Here is a 21,481-nt window from a genome sequence, read left to right as displayed (position 1 = left end):
AGTGGTTCACTGGGAAAGTATGCATATATTTGTTTGTTTGTGTGTTCTGTCAGCTGATTCTACGTACCAATTCAACACTCGAGAAATGGAACAAACACATGGAGTAAAACACTGGGTGCGTATGGTGGTATGCTTATATATTTGGAAGTTATTCCCAGTGTGTATTGTACAATGAAGTCCTTGTATGTCCTGTGTTCCCAGTGCCTTTCCCTGAGCTAAGCAGACAGCGCAGAAGGAAATCTGCCCACTGATGCTGATGAAGCTAATTACAGAAGCATGCCTGCCTCATTTACCCTCATGTTTGGCACTAACTCGACACATGTTCACAGCTCACTTCTTCTCTATTAAGCACCACACACTGGTAATGAGACAAGACTGAATGAGTTTCACCACATGCTGAAGACGTCTTAACACACGACCGTATCATGGTGTCGTGTCTTTAGGCCAATAGACGCATTTCTTAAAGGAACTCGAGAAAGACTCATTACTAGACAGGTTAGATGATGATAGTTTCATTTAAAAAAAAACGTTTCATTTGATTTCAAAGGTTATTTGATGCCGTTAGGCCTAATCATTTTGGGATTATTATGACATAGAATTATCTAACATGCCACTGAAATCTCAAATTTAAGTGTCTGGAGGTTCAGTCAGAGTGACTTTTTTTAAGTTGCGAGGTTGCAACTGCTTCCCACTGTATTCTCCTTGTTCACGTTAAAAGCCCACTCATGGAGAAGTAATAAGACGCTATTGTTGATAACTTGCCTTAAGTATATATACTGTATAAGTTAAAAATACATTTCCTTAACAGAGTGAAACCAGGCTGGTTTTGGCTATGTATTATGTAATGTTCAAAAAAGAATCAGAGATCGATATCACATTATAAAACCTATTTGCGGTATAAAAAAAAACAAAAAAACAAAAAAATCCAAACATAGAATGAACTTGAGTGGATTTATCTTGGTTCTGATCTGGAGCGCACAGTTACTGTGGATTGATGATAAATATACATGTGTTAACATATTCAGTACGGACAGAGCATTCATTGTTGTGCATTTCAAGGCAATGCAAAAGTTGAACTTTAACATTGTGATCAGAAAGTCAGATTGATGGCTCCAAACAAAATCCACTTCATCTTGTTTTCTAACTTTGGTACTGATCTCATTCTTTATGTTGTCATCAAGGAAAAGGAGCAGGCGTCCGTCGATGTTTAAAAAAAACAATTACTTTAGAACGATGGATAGTCTACTGACCATGCTTTTATACAAAGGTTTACAGAAAGTGTTCATATTATAATTGTGATTAATCATTAAAAAAAAAATGCAGGGTTAGTTTGTTGTTTGTTTGTTGTATCAGCGCCACAGTAGCCAACAAGTAGAGCAAAGAGTAATTCTGCTTTAATGGTGAGCAATGCAGCTGTCACTTTTTTTCTTGACTGGATGACCTCTGCTGACTTCATCACAAGTTCTATTTTCCCCCGAATTTCAAAATCCTAAAGACAGGAAGTCTCTTACTGGAGCATAGCTGTAAAACTCAGTGAGATGACGAGAAGTGGGTCCATTAAAAGAAGAAGGGAGAATCCGTCTCTCAGCTATTTTTTTAAAGAATAAATGTAACAGAGGAGTCATTCAGCTTCGCAACAGTTTGAGTTTCTGTTAAAATCCTGGTTCTTTTTTCTGTAGCATGACTCATTGTCTCACAATGAGTCACACCCTGCATAATTCCTCCAAAAGCTCCAAGTGACCTGAGCTTGGACACTTAATTCATTTTATTTATCATATTAGGAATGTGAACATCCTCCTTGAAGTGCAGCCTTTGACACCATCTCTCATATCACCCTCCTAGACAGACTAGCTGCATGTCAGATTCATTGGCACATCCCTCACCTAGTTCAAGTCATATCTCTCCAGTCGCTCTCCAAGTTTGTTCAACTTAAAAACTCGAACTCTACCCATTCACTACCGGTGTTCCACAGGGCTCTGTCTTGGGTCCTTTATTTTTCCATCATCTACCTCCTATCCCCCTTGGTCACATATTCAGGAAATCTAGCATTCACTTTCACTGCCATGCAGATGACACCCAGCTCTACCTGTTCTCCAAGCCCAACTCCGCCCTCCCACCTTCATCCCTCTCCGACTGTTTCCTTGAAATGAAATCCTGGTTGTCTCATAACTTTCTCAAACTCAACTTGCAAAACTGAAGTTTTCCTGAGTGGATCCAAATCCACTCTGGCCAAGTTGGAAATCTCTGCACTAACAATCGAATACTCCACAGTCCCTCCCTCCCCCGAAGTGAAGCGCCAGGGTGCCATCCTCATTAGCACTCTATCCTTTGAAGCGCACATCAATAACGTCACTCAGTCAGCAGCACATTTCCACCTGTGCAACATCAACCGTTAGTTGTCCGGATCATCACCAGAACCCCCTCCATAGACCACATCACTCCACTGGTTCCCTATTAAACACCACATTGATTTGAAAATTCTCCTTCAAGTCTCTCCATGATCTCAAGCGTTCTCAAGGCCCCAGATGAAATACCAATTGAGTGTAGGTGCACCAGGCTACTATTGTTTTTTCTGTCTAAGAGATGTATCTTGGTTGATACAATGGAACGAACTAGTCGAGGTCTAACACCTGCTCTGAACCGACCCTTAAACTGCCCTGGAAAAGGTGTCTAGCACTTACAAACTTACAAGGGGACTGTATGGAAAGAACATTGTGACAAAGTATGTCATGCTACTCAAGGAGAAACAGTAATGTTCATTCTCTGCATTTTTTTATGTTTTCGTAATGGGGGAATAATAAGCAAGAGAAATCAGAAGAACAACTTTGTGTGTAAAAAGGTTCTGTGGTTGGCCATGTTTGAGTAGGTAGAGACGATAGGCTGGCTTAACACATTTACCTCAGGCTCTCTTTTAAAGTTATCACTCAACAAATAAAAATCACTTCTGGTGCATAAGAAAGGACAATATCATAATGGCTTGAAAATGATTAAAGACCAGGGTTTGCATCAATCCGATCCTGGTGACATGCTGGTCCCATCCTGACCCAAAAAGCTAAATGGTTATCTGTGATAATGAGCAAATCAATGGGGCAGGTCTATAAAATCCAGCTCTATACTTTCCGTGTTAACAGCAACTATGTGCACCTACTATCTCATGTGTCATCAGTGCATCGGCAGGGCTTGTGAATTCTGCTAGGTGGAGCCGACATACTGTGGAGAGCCAACGAAAAAAAACAGTTTGAAGGTATTTCATGCATGTTACACCAAAAAGTTCTATCTTGTAATATCTGCCATGCCTATGTGGTAGAATTTTATAATGTAAACCAACCAACCTATGTAAACAACTCTATTTGGGGTGTGGATGTCGTCGCTGTGGTTCAGTTTCAGAGTCAGTCTCTCAGCTGGAAGGTCGGGGCTTCAATCCCCAGCTCATCATGTCCGATGCATCCTGGGGCCGGACACCTAACCTCAAGTGTGTCGCACTGTTTTGGTGGTGGTGTGTGATTGTGTGTGAATGGAGTAGTTCATTCTGATGGACACTTTGGCACAACCAAGCTCAAGTCTGTTTACCATTTAAACCAAGAAGCATCACGCCAAAGAATATGACAAACAAAAAAGGAAACCAAAGCAAACACTTCACAGCACTAGTGACACTACAGATATGTAGAGCTCTGACGTTTACCCATTTCAAAGTTTAATAGTAGACTGTTCTAACAAGCAGCACATTGCAGTTAAGCTAACATGGATCAGACGAAAACGATTTCTACTGCAATCAAAGAAATGCTCAATCAGTTGACTAAAGTGAAAATCTTTTTTAAATACAATTTTAACAACATGAGTGTAAATCTTAGGCTGCTGTGCACATATCATGCATGGTGTGCACACACGACAGCTTGTAGTCAACAAGGGTTTACTGCTAGCGACTCAGTGTATTAAAAATCATTTGTTAAAAATTAACTAAGTGGCAGTATGAACAAGGTAGACAATTACAGAATCACAGCGCCCATTGTGGTCAAAATGCTGCTGGAAAAAAACTAAATGGAATGGAGTTGTTGAAGGTTTTAGTAGAAATGTTCAGTTTATAGATGAATAAAATCCATTCCATTGAAGGGGAATTTGAAGGACCGGTCTATAATACACAATATATTATGTATATGAAAAATGTTTCTCAAATGCCAATATATGTAATGTGTACATTTGGCAAATGAATATAACCACAGATTAGCAATTTGCCTTCTTAGTTATGACATTTAAATGAGCGCTCAAGATGTCTTGTCTTGTCTCAGGGTTTTACAAAGGCAAATAAATATATTTAATATCAAAGTCGACAGTATTAGCAAGAGTAGTGTCATCTTAATTGTCAGAGTCATTAGTCCAGAACTGTATAGTGATTTGATTGTAGACTACTCCTTTTAAAAGGTTCTCAATACATTGTATGTAAAAGATACAATATTTGGACTTGATATTTCCTCTTCATGAATCTAGCTGCTCCTTAAGACAACAATTCATGTCGTTTTGCATGAGACAAGAGCCACTTGTTCATTTTCTTAAACTCCTTAGTTCAACTTAGTCCACTGTAAAATGCTAACTATCCAAAGCCTCTGACCAATCAGGAATCAAATATTTGTCAACAACTCTTGGCAGCTGTCTTAGCCTGACCCTGAATCATGAAAGAGAATAATAAGGAAAAGAGTTGCTGATGTAACAATGGGAAAAGACAGGCACCTGGGGAACACTAGTAGCCTTCACAGTCTCCAACAATAGACAAAGATCATGTTCATTGTTTCTGTTTCCCAGAAGCACGGAATTAAATGCAAAAATCCTGATGGGATTAAATAAAAAACATTCAGATTACTGGTTAAATACAAGCATGAATTTATAGACCAGGCGTCCCACATTACTGTCCCTACCTCGTAAATGATGTGGGCCTGAAATATCAGTAAAACTGGCAGACTGTGTTTCCAGTGTTGCAGCAAAGTAACCACGTTCTGAGGGTATTTTTTGCAAGTCATCCTGCTTCCTGCCAATACAACACCACATGCCAGGCCCCTCGTGGCATCTCAAATGTCATACACTAGTGTTGCAGGTTATATCAGTGGAAATAAGAGGATGCTTGCTGAGGTACAGAGAAAAAGACCTGTGGAAAAAAACCTTGCAAACATGACTCACTGAAACCCCCATGGAAGACGTAATGACATCCCAAACCACTTTATGTTTTCCAGGTTGCCTAGGAAGGGAATAGAGGACGTTTCACTTTCAATCCTACTGTTTATTTGCAGTAGTAATGGCTTTCCCTGGGCTTTAACTGACAGTTTAGCTAATGCAAAGTATCTCACAGCCCAGTGCTCTCATCAATGTAAGTGCCAACATTGCAACTACAGTAGAGAACAGTTGTTGGCCCACAGACAAAGAACATTTACAGGTATCCAGTTGCTGCACACAGACCGTTTCCCATTGTTTGAGGTTGTAATTAAAAAGTAAATGCCGAGGTTGGAGAAAGCTTAATTTGAAAAAAACCCAAAACATTTCTATAGAAGTGTTTTCTGTGCTTGTTTTTGCATTCTGTCATTATGTCCATACTACAAAGGCCCTTTTTTGTTTTTTTTCTTTACCTGGATAATTAATGTGTCTTTTACATTTCCTAATCTTCTGCTCTCTTATTTTTTATAACTTTATAAACTACATACTGTATATGGGGCACCGGATAGCCTAACCATTATGTTATGCACTCCACGTTCAGAGGCTATAGCTCTCACAGCAGAGCTGAGGGTTCAAATCCAACCCCGGCCCATTGCTGAACATCATCCACCACTCTCTCTCTGACATACACTGTACATGTTCTGTCTCTCTTAAACTTGTCCTATCCACTATTTGCAAAAAGGCCAAAAAAATAACGATACATACATACATACATACATACATACATACATACACAAATATGTACATATATACATGTACATATACATATACATATATACACATATACACATTCATATAGTCTATTTAACGAAGATCCTGTGGTAAACATGTAAATGCTTTTCACTGAGCCATTTAAGATGTCATGTTCTGGAGACAAAGACAATCACAGACCAACAGAACCAAAACTGTTCTCAGGAATGCTGACAAACTGGTGAAACGGGTTGGGATTGAAACGTTGTCTTCCTCTGCCAACCTAAGCACACTGTGCCCCTGAAACAAGCGAGTGTATTGACAACATACTTTTAGAAGATCTGTTTACCATGTAATCCTGAACAGTCACAGTTATTACACAGACACGCAATATAGGAAATATATCTGGTCCCAAAACACCTTCTGCAGTAGAAAAACAAACTTTTAGTGGGTTGAATAAAATCTTACTAATTAAAAAATAATAATACAATATTGAAATATTGCCAGAAGCAGTAAATTAATTAACAAGGGTATTTCTTTCTTAAAAACAAAACAAACAAGCAAAAAAATTCTAATACAAGGATTGTGATACAGTGCAAAGTCAAGTTTAGTTTAGTTTATTGTTTAGCATAAGTTAAGTAGAAAACAAAACTGTGCAAGGTGGGAACGAAGCCCTTACGGGCTTGTACAGAGTTCCTCATCTGCAAGTTCAGAGTGGGACACAGTTTAAGGAAACAAACGATGGAAATGGCTGAGAACATATGCTACACACCAATCTACATGCAAGGTGCACAACATTGTTTGAATGTAGACACTGCACATAACCTGCTGTTTGTAAGAGCAGCATGTAACATACTAAGTAACCTACTATAACCCAGCCCTTGTTTCATCATAACCTCCAACTTTATGTTCCAGTCTGTGTAATTACATTCACCAGATGCATATACAGCAATAGCTTGGGAGTCAGACTTTACTTTAGCTGTTCAAATGGGATTAATACTGATGAGGAAGCATTCACCTTCTGGTGTCAATGCACACCAAATATGAAGATTCTAAGACATGTTAATGTAAAAGTTCAGGTTCAAGGTTAAAGCCCCTCTGGAAATAACAAAGAGTTATATAATGTGGTGGGGTAAAAACAAATAGATGGTTCATTAACTGCTTGGTTACAAACCACAACATGATTTGAACAGTATTTTTTCTTTTTTAGGTTCAGTTTGGAGGGACGTGAATAGAATTTCAATAACCTGCTTACCCATTAAGTTAGCTAAAACCTCACATTTTCTTTGACTTTTGCATCAATAATTGGCAGCTATTAAAGGTCTCATTTCATGCTGCTTTCCAGGTGTCTTGTGCATGTTTAAAAATGTAAAGTCCGCGGAACCGCAGCTTCTCCTACCTCCTCCTGTTTGCAGTAGCTGCATGTAACGCTCAGTCCATAACCCGCCTCGTTGAAAATGTGTGGTGTGACATCACAAGTCAAAGTGATTGTGAACTTGATTGTTTTTTTTCCTGCCTGATGCCAACGTTTAAATGAATGACAAAGGGGTTCATCAGGGTAGATGGATTGCTGAGTTACTGGTTGAAATGGCTCAGGACTCAGGAGTTGTGGATCAAAACAGTGAGAACACACGTGCTCGTGCTGAGCATGTGACCACCCAGGGTAGGAAGTTAAAAAGAACCTCACAGAAGACTTTCACAACACTGTTGCTCTTGCTTTACACAAGCACAACTTCTTATACCCTGTACCCTTATATATTTATTTTACAGTCAACAAACATAAAGAAGCTTTGTTCTCAGTGTGTGGTCCACACTTGAAGAGTTCAGCATATCTAAAGCCTTTATTATTTGAATGACCCAGACCTTGTTCATGTTTAATAATGCACACGTCACTTAAATGCTTAACCTTGTTAACAGGCCACGATTACCTATGAATGAACCCCTTGGCTGCAACAGAGATAACCTGTGCCAAAGATCAAGCTCCGAGATACGACGCTCTGCTCTGGTTACAAGTACCAATTCTTTAATTACAAAAGGTACTGCTTTGCTTCTTTTTTTTTTCTTTTTTTTTTTACCAGAGGCATAATTTCAATGACTGTTCAGTAAACTTGAACTGGTAGTTTCATATAGTCAGTCATAAAAGACAAGATCACTTAAGTTCTAAGTTTTTAAATTACTGCAAAAGGTCAACCATGTAGTCATGTTTTTTTCAGACATTCAAGACAAGCAAGTCTCTATTAATGTTCACTTTAAAGACCAGGGCCCGGTTCTGGTATAAGTTGAGGTTTTCATCTCCAAGAAATGTATGGGGAAATTATGGGGTAAAAAAAAACAACTCAGTGTTTGCAATAATCACATGATAATTTGTGAAAAATTGAAACAGAAGATTCATCCATGATAAATTACAGGGAAGTGTATCCTCCTAACCAACACAAGCACATGAGAATGGAACAGCTACCGAAGCAATAATGTTCTTCAAGGAAATAGGGACAGTTGTTTGGCCTTCTGGCCACATCTGTTTGGATAGAGACTTCCTGTTTTATCTGCACAAAGAGCTGGTCATCCCAAAAGAGATCCCAATACATTCTAATTGTCAACAGCCTATATATTACATCAATATCCCTCATTTCAAATGTAAATCAGCCAATAGCAAAAATAACAATGTTTTTTTTTATGATTGTGGGATACTTTATTATTAATATTACTGTGTTGCACTCTTCTATGTTCTTTTACAGAGGTTGGCTGGTTTTCAAGAAAATTAAATAGTTTGAAAATTAGTTTTTTGATCTAGTGTATGCTTACAAATAATAAAGGGTATTCCACAAGGTTCCATATGAGGTCCCATTTTATAAATTTATATCAAAAAGTTATGTCGAAATTTGACTGCTGACAATACAGTTCCTTCCTTAGTAAGTGCAATTTAACAACCTAAAAACAGTGTTTCAAGTTGTCCAGAGAAACCTATGTACACTGTACTAGATTATGTGGGGCATTTGTTTTTTTATCTTTGAAAACTGAGATGATAAATTCCTCCCAACATGTAGCTGTCTGTGTTTTCTCCTGGAGGAAAATGTGTCTTCGAATCAACTCCCTTGTAAAATAGATTTCATCTCTTAATGTGAATATTCCTAGTTGCAATAAAAGGATAAATAGAAACCTATATAGATAGATAGATAGATAGATACTTTATTGATCCCGAGGGAAATTCAAGGCATCCAGTAGCAGTATACAGACAGGCAGGACATTAGCTACAATACACACCCGCTGTCCCCCTCCCCTCTGTTATGGTATGGTAGAGTTAATACAGTATATTATTGCCACTCAACACAGATCAATAACAGCAGGCTTTGAGGCACAAGGGATGCTAAATATTGACAACAAAAACAGATAAAACATAATTATTTAGTCGATTACCGAAAAGTTTAGTTAGCACATATTGAGCTTACCAGTAATAAAATGTGCTTTATACATCTTGAGTTGTAATACGTGTCTCAAAAATCCCATGTGTATGGGGCCCTACTCTGACCAACAATAAATGATAAAGACACTAAACCTTGAGAATGAATACAGTGTCCCATAAGTTTCTATCAGTGTTGGACAATGTGAAAGAAATGAGTATTTCACAGCCAAACAGTAAAGACAAAAGACTGCGCTGTTTTCAAGAGTGAGTGCAGCCCATGGGAGACAAAGATGGTCTGTGTTTTATCTGTACAGTAGATCATGGTGAGTGACTGTGATATCAAAAAGGAGCAGCTTTATTCTTACAAAAAGGACAGCTCCTCTATTCGTCAGGGCTGAAATTAACACAGAAAAGGAATTCACTGACGCTCAGACACTGTTGTTTGTTTGCACGCTCTGTGGCTTGGTGAATAATGTCTCAGTATCAAGTGAGAAACTCTTATGTCATATTTATAGCTCGGCTATTTTTATTCATCTTCCAACTTTCCCACCTTGCCTCTCTCTCCTCTGTGACGAGCGATTGTTATTTGTAGGGAGATGAATGGTACTGTCTTAGCAACGATGCAGACAGCACCTGAAGAAGGGCCAGTAAATGTTGATGACTGACAGGCTGACACATTTCAATAGTTGATGGACAAGTTAGGGAGCTCTACCTTTCTGTAACGACAGCTATGCTGGCATCTGCATTCATAAGGAATTGTAGCTGTAAAAAAAATAAAAAAGTCCAAATTCCCTAAACTCGATATGACAGTGCTGATATTTCTCTGTGAAAAAGGATAATGTCAACACAGTAAGATCGACGGCCTTACAGTACAGTATCCTACTGACACACATCACAATTGTCTATATCAACAAAGACACACCCCTGTCTGGAATTCTTAAAAGATCATGTCCAACCTGGACCTGGATATTGCTGCTATAAAAAAAAAAAAATGTTGTTGCCTCCCACAGCACGACAGTCATGTGACAACAGGCAAGGCTTGCTGCTTTTGTATTGTTGTCAAGATTGTGAACCGTCAAGCTGGACCAGATGACAAGCCTTTCCATCCCTTTAATAATAAAATTCAGATCATGTGTGTCAACCTTAACTTTTAAGGAGCGTGACATTATTGGTTGAATGAGCAGTCAGAGGGGAACCCTGAAGCAAGGCCCTTCTTAATTGACTCAAAAGGCAGTGCTGTTAGAAGAAGAGGAGGCTTGGTTTGTATTCATTTAATCCAAATAAGCCTCGAGTTAAAGGCCTGGAAACTGTGACATGTTTAAAACCAAAAGCCAAATAAGTTCAACATATGAAAGGAGGCAAACTGCATTTGCCTAAAAAACAGAGTTCGGTGGAAATGCAATGCATCATAATTTAGCACTTTCTATTGGCCTTCTGTTTGAAGAACACGCACTTATTTGTTACCCAAATTAAAAACCCTGTTTAACTGCGCTGTAACCATTATAAAGAAATGCCACACTCCACAGCACTTACAGCCTGACTTCATATTTTGCAAAGCCCGTCATGAAGTACTTCGCAACATCTCAGCTGATCCAAATAAACCTTGATCCAAACATGTTATAATACAAATGGGTTAGACCTGTTGACAACTGAGGACATAAATGAGTTCAAGCTTTGAACAGGTGTAGAGTCGAGAGGTATCAGATGATTCCTTCTCAGAGTATGATCAGCAGCACATGTTCCTCGTCTCAGTGTGAAAAGTGTATTATTACCAGTGAAAGGTCAACAACAACTAAAAGCTAAACCTCTTTCCTTTTCTCAGAGGCGTTTATATCCTCTTCCTGTTTTTCCCTTTTCACTGGCAAACTGACACTTTGCTCTCACCCTAACTTCCCAACATGACAGCTAAGCTCATTAAGTCTCCGATGCCATCTTTGTGACAGATGTCAGGTAATGGATAACAGCAGCGCTTTTTTTTTTAAGAATGTTTCCATAATCAAACATATCCGATGAATTCAACCTTTTTAGACCAAAGACATTACTTTTAATTCTAACACCAAGCAGCGTATTTGGAGCTGAATACTGAAATCTAAAGTCAAGCTGAGCCCACTCACTGTACAACCACAACTAAAACATCATTTTGGCACATTTTTAATCTAACTCTCTAATCTTTACTCTGTTCTTATACGAGTTCTTGGTCTTTTCATTGGATTTGTTGACAGTAAAAAACACTGATAAAAAGGTCTTCATTTTCTCCTCTTTCTTATGAAGGCTCTTTTAAACTTCACCTTACAAGTTCTATCTAAAAGGAAAAACATGATCTTTCTGGACTTAATAATACAGCCATGTTTTTAAAAAACTACAAACACTCAATCAAGATTTGTAGAATTATAAACAGTAGAGCAAACATAGTTTAATAACATAAAACAATGATCATAATGTTGAAAAATAAAGTATTATAAACTACAGATGGGACCAATCCCATCTTATGTCGGCGTCAAGCTTGATATTTAAGTAATTTACGTGTTGAATATTGGATTGACAACGTCGATCCACGTCACTGATCAAGAGAGACGGTTGGGCATTCTCAGCTCGTACAGTCTCACACTGAAGACGTTCAGACTGAACTGTGAGAAGTGTCCACAAATTGTCTCCAATGTGACGTTTAGACGAGATGAAATAGCTCCTTCTATATAATCGATATACAACTCTTGAATTTCAGTTCAATATATTGAATTTGAAACCAGACATTTCTTACTGCTTCCTGTTTGTTTGCAAATTCCAGCACGACGCAATGCAGAGCTGGGTTTACTAGAGCTGTGTGTGGCCTTAAACACAAGACTAACAACAACATTGTTAGTTATGATAATATAAATGTCTGAATCAATAACGGTACATGTATTATATCGGAATCAGATCCAAACAGAACAAAAGTGGACCGTGTACATCTCTATTTTAATGTTTGTTTTACAAAACAAGGTATAACTTATCAAACAGAACCTCTCTTTTCTGCTAAACAAAAACGTTTGTCCCCAATTCGGTTTGTATTCCTCACATTCTCAGTTGAATTATGTTGAATGAAATTCAACAAAGATAGCGCATTACAGTCAAGCATTTTTAAATGGGAATGCATCTTTACAAATTAGTTGACAAATGCTGGGGCTTAATATAAGCTTTCATTTTAAAAATGTATTACAGGCCTTAACGGCCTTTCCTTAAAAAAAACAAAAAAACAAAGGCAGCAAATGACATCATTTGATTTACAAATTGCCACTAACCTCCAGGAAGGGTATAGTAGAATATTGAGAAGATTAAGAAACCTCCAGTATGGACAGTGGTCATAACATGTGATCCAGTTTCAAGATAACCACGGTGCACTTTGTATTATTGACTTAACAACACAGGAACTGTAATGGCAAGTGCCCACAAAAACGTTTAAAAAAACAGAATGCTGTTAGAGTTCAAGGTTCAGAAGCATGATGGTTTTGCAATAAATAAGGGGGACAAGAAGAGACACAAAGGTCACTTAGGAAAGCCAAAAATAACATCAAAACTATTCTTGTGCATAAGACTGGGGTCTGGGAATGTCATCATATCTGAAGATTTTTGGATCAAGAAAGTGTTGTTGTACGACTTTGATCTTAAAGTCTGTTTAAAGGTCCATAACAAGCAACTCAATGACAGCATTCTGTGAGGCAACAATCACAGCAGCCAACACTTACAAGAAATATTGAAGTACCCTTATTGGCCAATAAACAATCCACAAGTGACTGATGTTTTCTATAAAGGATAAGCAGCTATGCAATAAACAAGAACAGATGCAGGAAAACTAAAGAGGGACCACCGTAAACATGGCAGAAGGGAGCAGGAGGTCACTATGCTTCGAAACCTTGCATAGCAAGTCACTTTACATTTTAAACATACCTCGAGGTCAATGTGTGCAAAGAAACCTGTAAAACACCTTGCAGCTATTGACTTTAATCATCCGCTCTTAAGGGCTCTTTGCCTGAAGCCATGAAGTGTAACTGTAAGCCTATGTGAGGACAAGCCTTATGGTTCGTAACACTTTTGACTCAAAATAGGTTTTCTCCTGTAGTTTGACGTCAGCGCAGTTTCTCAAAACGGATGAAAAATCTGTTATGTGCAAGCGAGGCTGGCGGCTTCTCACTGGCATTACTGCAGCATGAGGTGACAGAAAGCGCCAACCTGCTTTTTGGAGTCGTTTCCTTACATGATAAATCAGATTTAAAAAAAAGTATTTGGAATATATGTCGCTCTGTGCTCCTTCTCTAAGGATTATTACTTTACAGGGGCTTGATCATTCAATGAAGTTGTCTATGACCCTTGAAAGCATTTGTGTAAAATTATTTTTTAACATCTTCATTCTCAAGAGCCTCCTTCCTTTCCCACTCCCCCCCACACTCTCTATGTAGACTTTGCTCTAACCAAGGAAATTGATCAATAATGAGTTCAAATTTACTGGCAAAGTGCTTACCTTGTATCCTCAGTGCCATTCAATCCAGCCTGGGACTTGCATCTGCCTGCTGGAGAGTCAAGTTTCACATGTCCATGATGCTCAGAGGGCTTCTGAAGAACAGACTATAATGAGGAGAATTGTTAAATCAGTAGGCTGTGTGTAAATATACAAACTAAAAAGACAGACATTAAGGAGTTTATTTGCTTGTAAGAAGTGAGCCTACGCGTGACGCCTTGTAGACTATCAAATGTTTGTGGACTGTAACCATACCATATGGCATAAAATATTACAGTTTCAGTGGCTGGTAGCCTCATTGCAAATACATATTCTGAGGTATCGAAATAAAATAAAGTCTAGGCAAGTGTTGATCGCAAAACCCGAACAACGACTACTGAAACCAGCCTGTCTTGTGATGTATGTAAGATTAAAAGCCAGCAACAACGCTGACAGACACTTTTTACGCCTTTGGCTCACATGTGGCTAGAAACTGATTTACGTGGAAGGAAATACGAAACAAGGACAAACTAGCAATTAGTCGAAATTATTTTTAAGTGCGTTTAGTCGAGGTCGTTTTAACCAAACTCGCAAAATCTTTCAAAGAGAAACAAACCAAAGATATCTTACCGTGTCAGGGGAACGTCATGTTTGTCTGGATACACACCAACAATATCAGACGAGTCAAAAGGCTTTTTCTCAACAGGGAAACGTACAATACCGTTTGTGTTATCACTTCCACGTACCAAGTTGTATCAACGACTCGTTTTCTCGCCCAGCCTGTTGACAACTGACTAAGTGGACCCAGTTCCTTAAAGAAAAAAACGCAGCAGTCTACCAAGTCTAAAGTAATCAAGCCAGAGCACCCACATAACATGTTCTCTGTCTGGGCGAGGATTGACGATCGATTTTTCGGTAGATCTTCTATGAAGCCCTTGATCAGACGAGACAGATGTGAGAAAGTAAACATTGTAAATGTAAATGCGTTTTTACTAAGTTTCATCCTCCTGTTTTACCGTCGGGTTCAACGTCCTTAGACGCTTATCTACGTGTAATAGAAGAAACTGACTTAATATTATAAATATGACATAAAAAACACAATTGAATCTGCTGTGCTTGCATTATATGGTTTTAATTTAATAGACCTACGTTTGTAACGTTAATAAGCTCTTGGTAAGTTGTTTTTATTTCCATGCTTCGTCCTTTTGAATAAAGACAGTAAGTTGTATCAAAATCAATGTATGAACGACTATTTTTTTTATTCCCTGCTGAAAAACGTTTAAGATTAAATTAACTGAATGGTTTAAATAAAATAATGTGATTGAAGGGCAAGGACACAGTGAAATGCCAATGCATTTCTGCTGCTTAAAGACATAAGATAAATTGTACACTTAAAGCCCAGTCGTGTGTTTTTACGGGTCCATCATATGAGAGTGTTGCCACCTAGTGTTATTAAAAAGCAAATGTTACTAGAGCGTACAGAAAGCTTGTAAAAGAGCTTAAAGTTTACAATCTGAACAAACAGACATAAGACTTGAGATGTTTATTGTTTTTAGTCAGCAAAATTTTGGTTTGGTCCTTTTTGTGGATGCTTTTTCTTTCTAAATAATGTAAAGTAAACAAGTTCTTCATAAAATTGCTGAAAAGGCTAACCACTGTTTGAATAGAACATACAACATGTGTCCATAAAATAAGTTGTGTATAAGTCAGTGTTCAGTTTATGGGTCAAGGTCTAACACCATCATAAAAAGTCACTTAACTCTTTTTTCGTCAGTTGAACACTTCCAATTGTGTGAAACTTAACTGTATTATGTTAAAATCTCAAGAGAGGCCTGTTTGAACATACAGCAATAACTCTTTGTTAAAAAAAAATCCTTAAGTTTGACTTAAACAATTGCTTCATCCATGACTCCTGTCACATAACAGTTTCATGGAAAAGGCAAGGTCAACTGTATAAGCTAACAGTGTAACACTGGCAATCACTGTTTCCATGATAATCAGCCCAGCACTTTCATTGGAGATTTGTCGTCTGAGTTCTCTCAGCTGAATAATCTTGGTAAAACAAATGACGGTGGCCACCATGTAAAGCAAAACCCCAATGACACTGAAACCAGCCAAAAATTTGTCAAAAGGTAGAGGGCATCGCCCGGCAAAGTCCCCTAATATCACCACCAGTATGACAAGGGACATGAGGACACAAAAACCGTATGACACGCAAGTAACCCACGTCTGCCAACTGTATACTCCCCTTTGCAGTCCAAAGACCACCTCTACAACCAGGGGTATCATCTGAAAGCCTCCCCAGAGTTGGATTGTCTTAAGGAGGCCAGGCAGGCTGCCCATGTAGCCTCTTTGCTCATGGGCTTGGGTGCGAAGAATGTAGAACTCGGAGGAGTAGGCCAGGAAGGTGAGGCAGGAGGTAACAGCGGCCACCAGAGGACGTGGTGGTACCCTTCGGTGATCCATGATGATCCAAGGGAAAAGCACGGAGGCACTAAAACACATAAATGCGCCTAAAGCTGCCACAGTCATTGTTAGGTTCTTCCAGGATATTGGTATCAGGCTGTAAAACTGGATGACGCTGAGAATGTGGATAAATAGCGAAATGGTGAAGAAGAAGCACCAGGTGAACATGCAGAAGACCCTGAATGTGTTGAAGTGGAGCTCGGATGAATTTTTGTTTAACTCGGAATCTTCCAGCGAGGCCACAAGACTGAAAGTGGTGCAGCCTGATAATATCTCCCATGTCCGTATCAAAAACAGAGGACTGATGAAATCTCTGGCCTCTAGTACAATCACAGGCATTGTCACAAATGTTGAATCTCAGTTATCCGCAATCCAAGAAACTGATAATCCTTACGTGTCAAATAATACTTTAGTTCCAGTCTTGAATTGTTCCTTTTTTTATCCTACAATTCAAGAGCTTTATCATCCATTGAGGATTGTTTTTGAAATGACTTCCAAATGTTGAATTGAGAGAATAAGTCCATCGAAGTCCATAGAAACAATCACATTGAGCAAATCCTGGTGAAACTGTCAGGTTCCTTAAAAAAAACACGTGCTTTCTCTCTGTTCAGTTCAGCAGTGCTCCATCCTGTTCACACACAAGGTAACACTTTCAAATAGTATCTCAGGGAATATATTTTGTAGCACTGTTGCTGTCAAGATAGGCCTCGCCTACTTCCTTTTTGAGGTTGCAGCAGTTTTCAGTCTCACTTCAGGTATAGGTGCAAAGGACCACAATAAAAAGCATATGCAAACAAAGCTACACCCACCTGGGATTCTCATGAACTGCTGTTTCTTTTTCTTTCTTCTTCTGATGTAACCCTATTACACTTTAGTGGGAACAGGTTGGATGTAATGTTTTGCAAACCACTGTCTGCTTTTTACGACCACTTAAAACTAACTGTTTAAGGAAGGAGGCAAGGTCACAGGTGGTTGCCTGAATATACTTTACATGGTGTTGGAAAGTGTCACGATTTGTATGAAAACTTGATATACTGTGTTGAATTGTAGCTCAGAGGATCTGGTATGGGTGGACCTGCTTTTCCCTCAGGGGAGAGAATAAAAGACGAAGCTTATGTCTCCCTTTTCCTTTCACAACATTCAATCATTTGAGATGTGTGGCTCTCTTCAGTTGAAATCAGTTGTTTGATATCTATGTGGATGCAGCAGCAAGGGCTAATGGGTTAAAAAGGTTAGGCACTTGGGTTATTGCTTTAATGTGTGCAAGCATGTAAATGCACATGTCTCTTATAGGAGTGCATACATGACCCTGCACAGTTAATGGTTTTGGGAAGGATGTGTATTTATGAGTGTATGCATGTTTCCATAGGACACAGGCACGTTTGTTGCTGTGTGTCTTACTTACACAAGCACAAAGAACCATCTGAAGATCCCAACCAATCATACCGCCTCTGTGTACCAGCAACACCTGCTCTCTCTGTTATAAATAGACGGTGGATACATCAATTCCCTCGTGTCAGGCAGCTTCACTTCAAAAACTTTTGTTTTGACAGAAGGAAGGAGAGAAAGACAGACGAGAGCTGGTGAACAGAGGATGTTGACGTCAATGGCTGTTGATGTTTTTTTTTTAATTAATGGTGAATTCAGTAAGATTAATGGTCAATTGTGTAGTTTATCTTCATCATCTGAAGAAGCAAGGTTTGTTTTTGTTTTTTACTACTTAAGACAAATGTTGTCATAAAATCACCTTAATAATGAGTTGGAAACACATGAGTTATCATGAAGAGGCAATTCAGCAACCGCCTGAGTTTATGGATGATCAAAACTTGTTTTAACTTTTCAGACATCAACCATGTCTCTGCATTTCCAAATTTCGACAACCAATATTTTTTTTTTTTAATGAATTTTTTTTAATCGAGTTGAAAGCCTGCCTGTAGTACTGAATGAGCAGCAGCAGAGGGAGGACATCATCATGATAAAAGTGCTTTACTCTCAGAATATCCTCCAACCCTCCAAAACTGGAAGGAACTCTGAAATAAAACCACCAACATTTCACTTCTGAAAAAGGAGACACCTATGCTCTTCATGTTGCCTTCTTTCATAGATAGTGTTGAAGACCTAATTCGTTTTATATAAGTTTTTCAAGTTTTAACGAGAAAATGAAAGGGCTTTTTTGTGCAATCAGATGTAATGTTTCTTTCTTTAGTTTAGTTTCTATATGTATGACGGAGCCTTTATAATGGTGCTCTGATAAGAAAGAATCAATATAAGCCTGATGGCTATGACTGTTCAGTCTGACACTTTAGCCACATCTTAGACATAAAAGATGTGGCTACACAACATTTAAGACATACTGTACTTAAACTGATTTGATTTCATGACGAGAGAAATCACTTGCCTTTCATTACATTGAAGTCACAACTATGATATTAACAGAACTGATCCACATTCAGTAGATTCAAACTCAATATGACATGAGCTGAATGAATAAATTGCAAGTGCAACTTTCCAACACCCCAAATGAAAAAAAAAGCTATTTGTGTTCACAAATGCATCACAAGAACAACATTTAGAATATATATAACTTGACCTGAGCTCTCCTGTGTTAATAAAGCTCTAGTGCCTGTTATGAATCTTACATTGACAACTTCATTTTGTTAAGAAGTAAATTAAATAAACAGAAACGACAATGTCACCTTTTTACGGTAACCCGATGACTATTAACCATTTGGGACTTTTTGTTCACTTCTACAGTTCCATTTACATTTGACCTCACTAAGCGCTTCCTTTATTTAAAAGTGAGAAATGAGCATAAAACCACACGGTACAAAGACCAAATGTGTGACATTTGGTTAATGTGATGTGGGAACAGAACAGAGCTGTGCTGCAGTAATGGTAAATATATACAAAGCTCGAGTTGCAAAGACTTTTTTGCATCTTGCATTCATTTATGAGTTAAAATTTGTTATTGCACACATTATTGAATAAGATATTATTTTTCAATGGGATGCGTTTGCAAGACTACCAGACAGTATAGTTCTGCTGTGTGACACAGGAAGGCGGTACTCTCCTCTTGAGATGAGTGTCACTGTTTTTTTTAATTCACTTTAGAAATGACACTGAACATTTTTAACTGAGGGAGGTTGGATCAAACTTCATCTTTAATTGCTGACCCACTATCTATTCCCCAATAAGGACACATTGAAAAATACTATTTTGGCAGAAACAGACACAAAACTACTTTGGGGACATTTTATTCTTTAGACGACAAAAAACAAAATTCATCTCAAGAAAAATGTAAAATAAGTAGAAATATTAAACACCAATGTAAAACAAACCAAGAATAGAACTGTATTTGTCCACAATTTGGAAAATTATCTTTTGCTTCACAAAAACAAAAAACATGATGACAAACAAGACTACATTCAAGCACAGCAAGAAACCAGAAGAGCGTCTGTAGTCCTTGACAACGCCACAGTCAACAGGGTTTGTAAATTCAATGTCAAATAATTTAATTTAGCAACAAGCCAGAGTTTTAAGAAATTCACGTCATATTTAAAAACAGTCACGTCTTAAAACAGTGGGTAAATGTGGGGTGGTGTTTGTGTGGGAGGGGGTTGTTCACTTTGTCAAAAAAGGTTATAGTTGTATCATCAGTTTTTCGAGCACTTAAAAAGAAAACAAACTACACTATGAGTGTTTTTCATCTTTACTACAATGTTAGTTATAAGAGGTAAATTGAGTTATAAACTGGGTGTGCTTAACATGTGAATCAAGATTGCATATATATATATATATATATATACACACACACACACACAAAATGAAAACATAACAATAGTGACCACTTTTAACAAACCCAATATTGTCTAGAAAATTTACCTGAGGGATGAATGTGAAAGCTTTCTTCGTCCACATGCTCTGCTCGAAGAAATTAACAAAGTCCACTATGGTGGTAACTTGGAAATTTAAATAAATGTTTTTAAACATGTTTAAATATTAATAAAGGAAAATATGACAAACCACTATGTCAATAGATATAACAAATAAATCTGGTTTAGATGTGATAACTTCAATAGGCTGGCATAGAACAACTGTTTGCATTCATTCAATCACCTGTCCAATCTCACCTGGAGCACTGTGGAGACTGGAGAGCAACCGCTCGGTCTCCACAGTGCCCAGTAGAGGTAACATAAACTCTGCTACATCCGCTAACAAGGCCTGAGACTCCCAACAATCAACTTACAGTAAAGCCAATCGTTGCCCCTTACATACTGCCATTGTAAGTAGGGACATTTAAACATCTTTAATGTAAATGTCAAAGATGATCCTGATTTACTAAACGTTTGCGTGTATTAAAACGTGCATGTGCAAACTTGATACCACCAGCAAAACATGTGCTATCTGATGTACTAACAGAGTGCAGTGAGGATTGCGTCTTTCATATGAGCAAAACAACTCATATTGTCAAATTAGTGCGTTTACCTTAATGAATATGAAACACGAGGCGTTTCTGCCTCAGCGTGCAAAATACTGGGAGGAGAAAATGCAAAGAAGTAAAGTTCGTCCACGCAATGTGATTTACCAAGCCAGGCAACAATTGCGGTGATTGTGACGGTGTCAGAATTTAACACCTTGGAAAGGAACGTGCAAATCCAAGAGCTCAGTGTTACGCACTGCAGGCTGCAGTTAGGAGGAGACATAGGCACAATAAAAGACGTGTTAACATGTTTAAACGTTGTTTCAATAATAGTTCAAAAGAAACACCCTCATTACACTATAACTGAACATTCACAGCCTCTGTATTCTAAAGAATTTCAACATTGACACTTATGCCTTCCTATTTCCCTCTTCTCGCCAAAATTACATTTTAAACTGGGCATTTCATTTTCTCGGGTTGCGTGTCTCCGGTGCGCTCCGGAGCGCATCTCCAGAGCGAACTCGTCTCTTCACTCTTCATCCCTCGTCCCTGCTGCTGCGCTGTGGAACACTTGAATGGGGTGCTCATCATGCTTGTACCCACAACTTCAGTACCTGTTGCCATGGCATTTATGTCCGATCAGACACAGCGCTGACCAGCTTCTGGTGCGCAACAATGGCAAGAGTAGCACACACACCGAGCACCAGTGTCACAGAGGACTCGCACCTCTACGCAATGTATTACAATTCATTCAACAGAGGGACGGAAGAACAGAGAGGCCGTGTTTCATACCGAGGTTTTCTTTAAAGCCACGTTTTCCTTTTGTTATATTCAT

The 21,481-nt window shown here is 38.4% G+C and overlaps 2 protein-coding genes across 4 annotated transcripts in view; both read right to left on the bottom strand.

Moving 5' to 3' along the window:
- The window catches only part of LOC306819887 (testis-expressed protein 2-like), a 32,964-nt gene extending 18,303 nt beyond the window's left edge, over window positions 1-14,661 (bottom strand). Inside the window, exons 1-2 of one of the 3 annotated variants that reach the window (XM_079337502.1) lie at window positions 14,391-14,661; window positions 13,785-13,888 (exon numbers count right to left, since the gene is read on the bottom strand). The gene's annotated coding sequence lies outside the window, so the exon portion shown is untranslated. The remainder of the gene's footprint in view (window positions 1-13,784; window positions 13,889-14,390) is intronic. The other 2 variants (XM_079337500.1, XM_079337501.1) reach the window with 2 other exon arrangements.
- A 686-nt stretch (window positions 14,662-15,347) lies between these two features.
- Window positions 15,348-16,837, bottom strand: LOC306820083 (myeloid-associated differentiation marker homolog). Its single transcript, XM_079337739.1, has one exon. The coding sequence runs from the start codon at window positions 16,563-16,565 to the stop codon at window positions 15,660-15,662; it is 906 nt and encodes a 301-aa protein (XP_079193865.1). The 5' UTR covers window positions 16,566-16,837; the 3' UTR covers window positions 15,348-15,659.
- Window positions 16,838-21,481: the final 4,644 nt, after the last annotated feature.

The sequence above is a fragment of the Symphodus melops genome (assembly GCF_947650265.1).
Source record: "Symphodus melops genome assembly, chromosome: 2".
Lineage (NCBI taxonomy): Eukaryota > Metazoa > Chordata > Actinopteri > Labriformes > Labridae > Symphodus > Symphodus melops.
The sequence above is the reverse complement of the archived record's forward strand: the minus strand, read 5'-3'. Positions and strand labels throughout refer to the sequence as shown.

Excerpts from the sequence above, each read along its gene's own strand:
- LOC306820083 (XM_079337739.1), bottom strand. The coding sequence starts at position 16,565 with ATGCCTGTGATTGTACTAGAGGCCAGAGATTTCATCAGTCCTCTGTTT.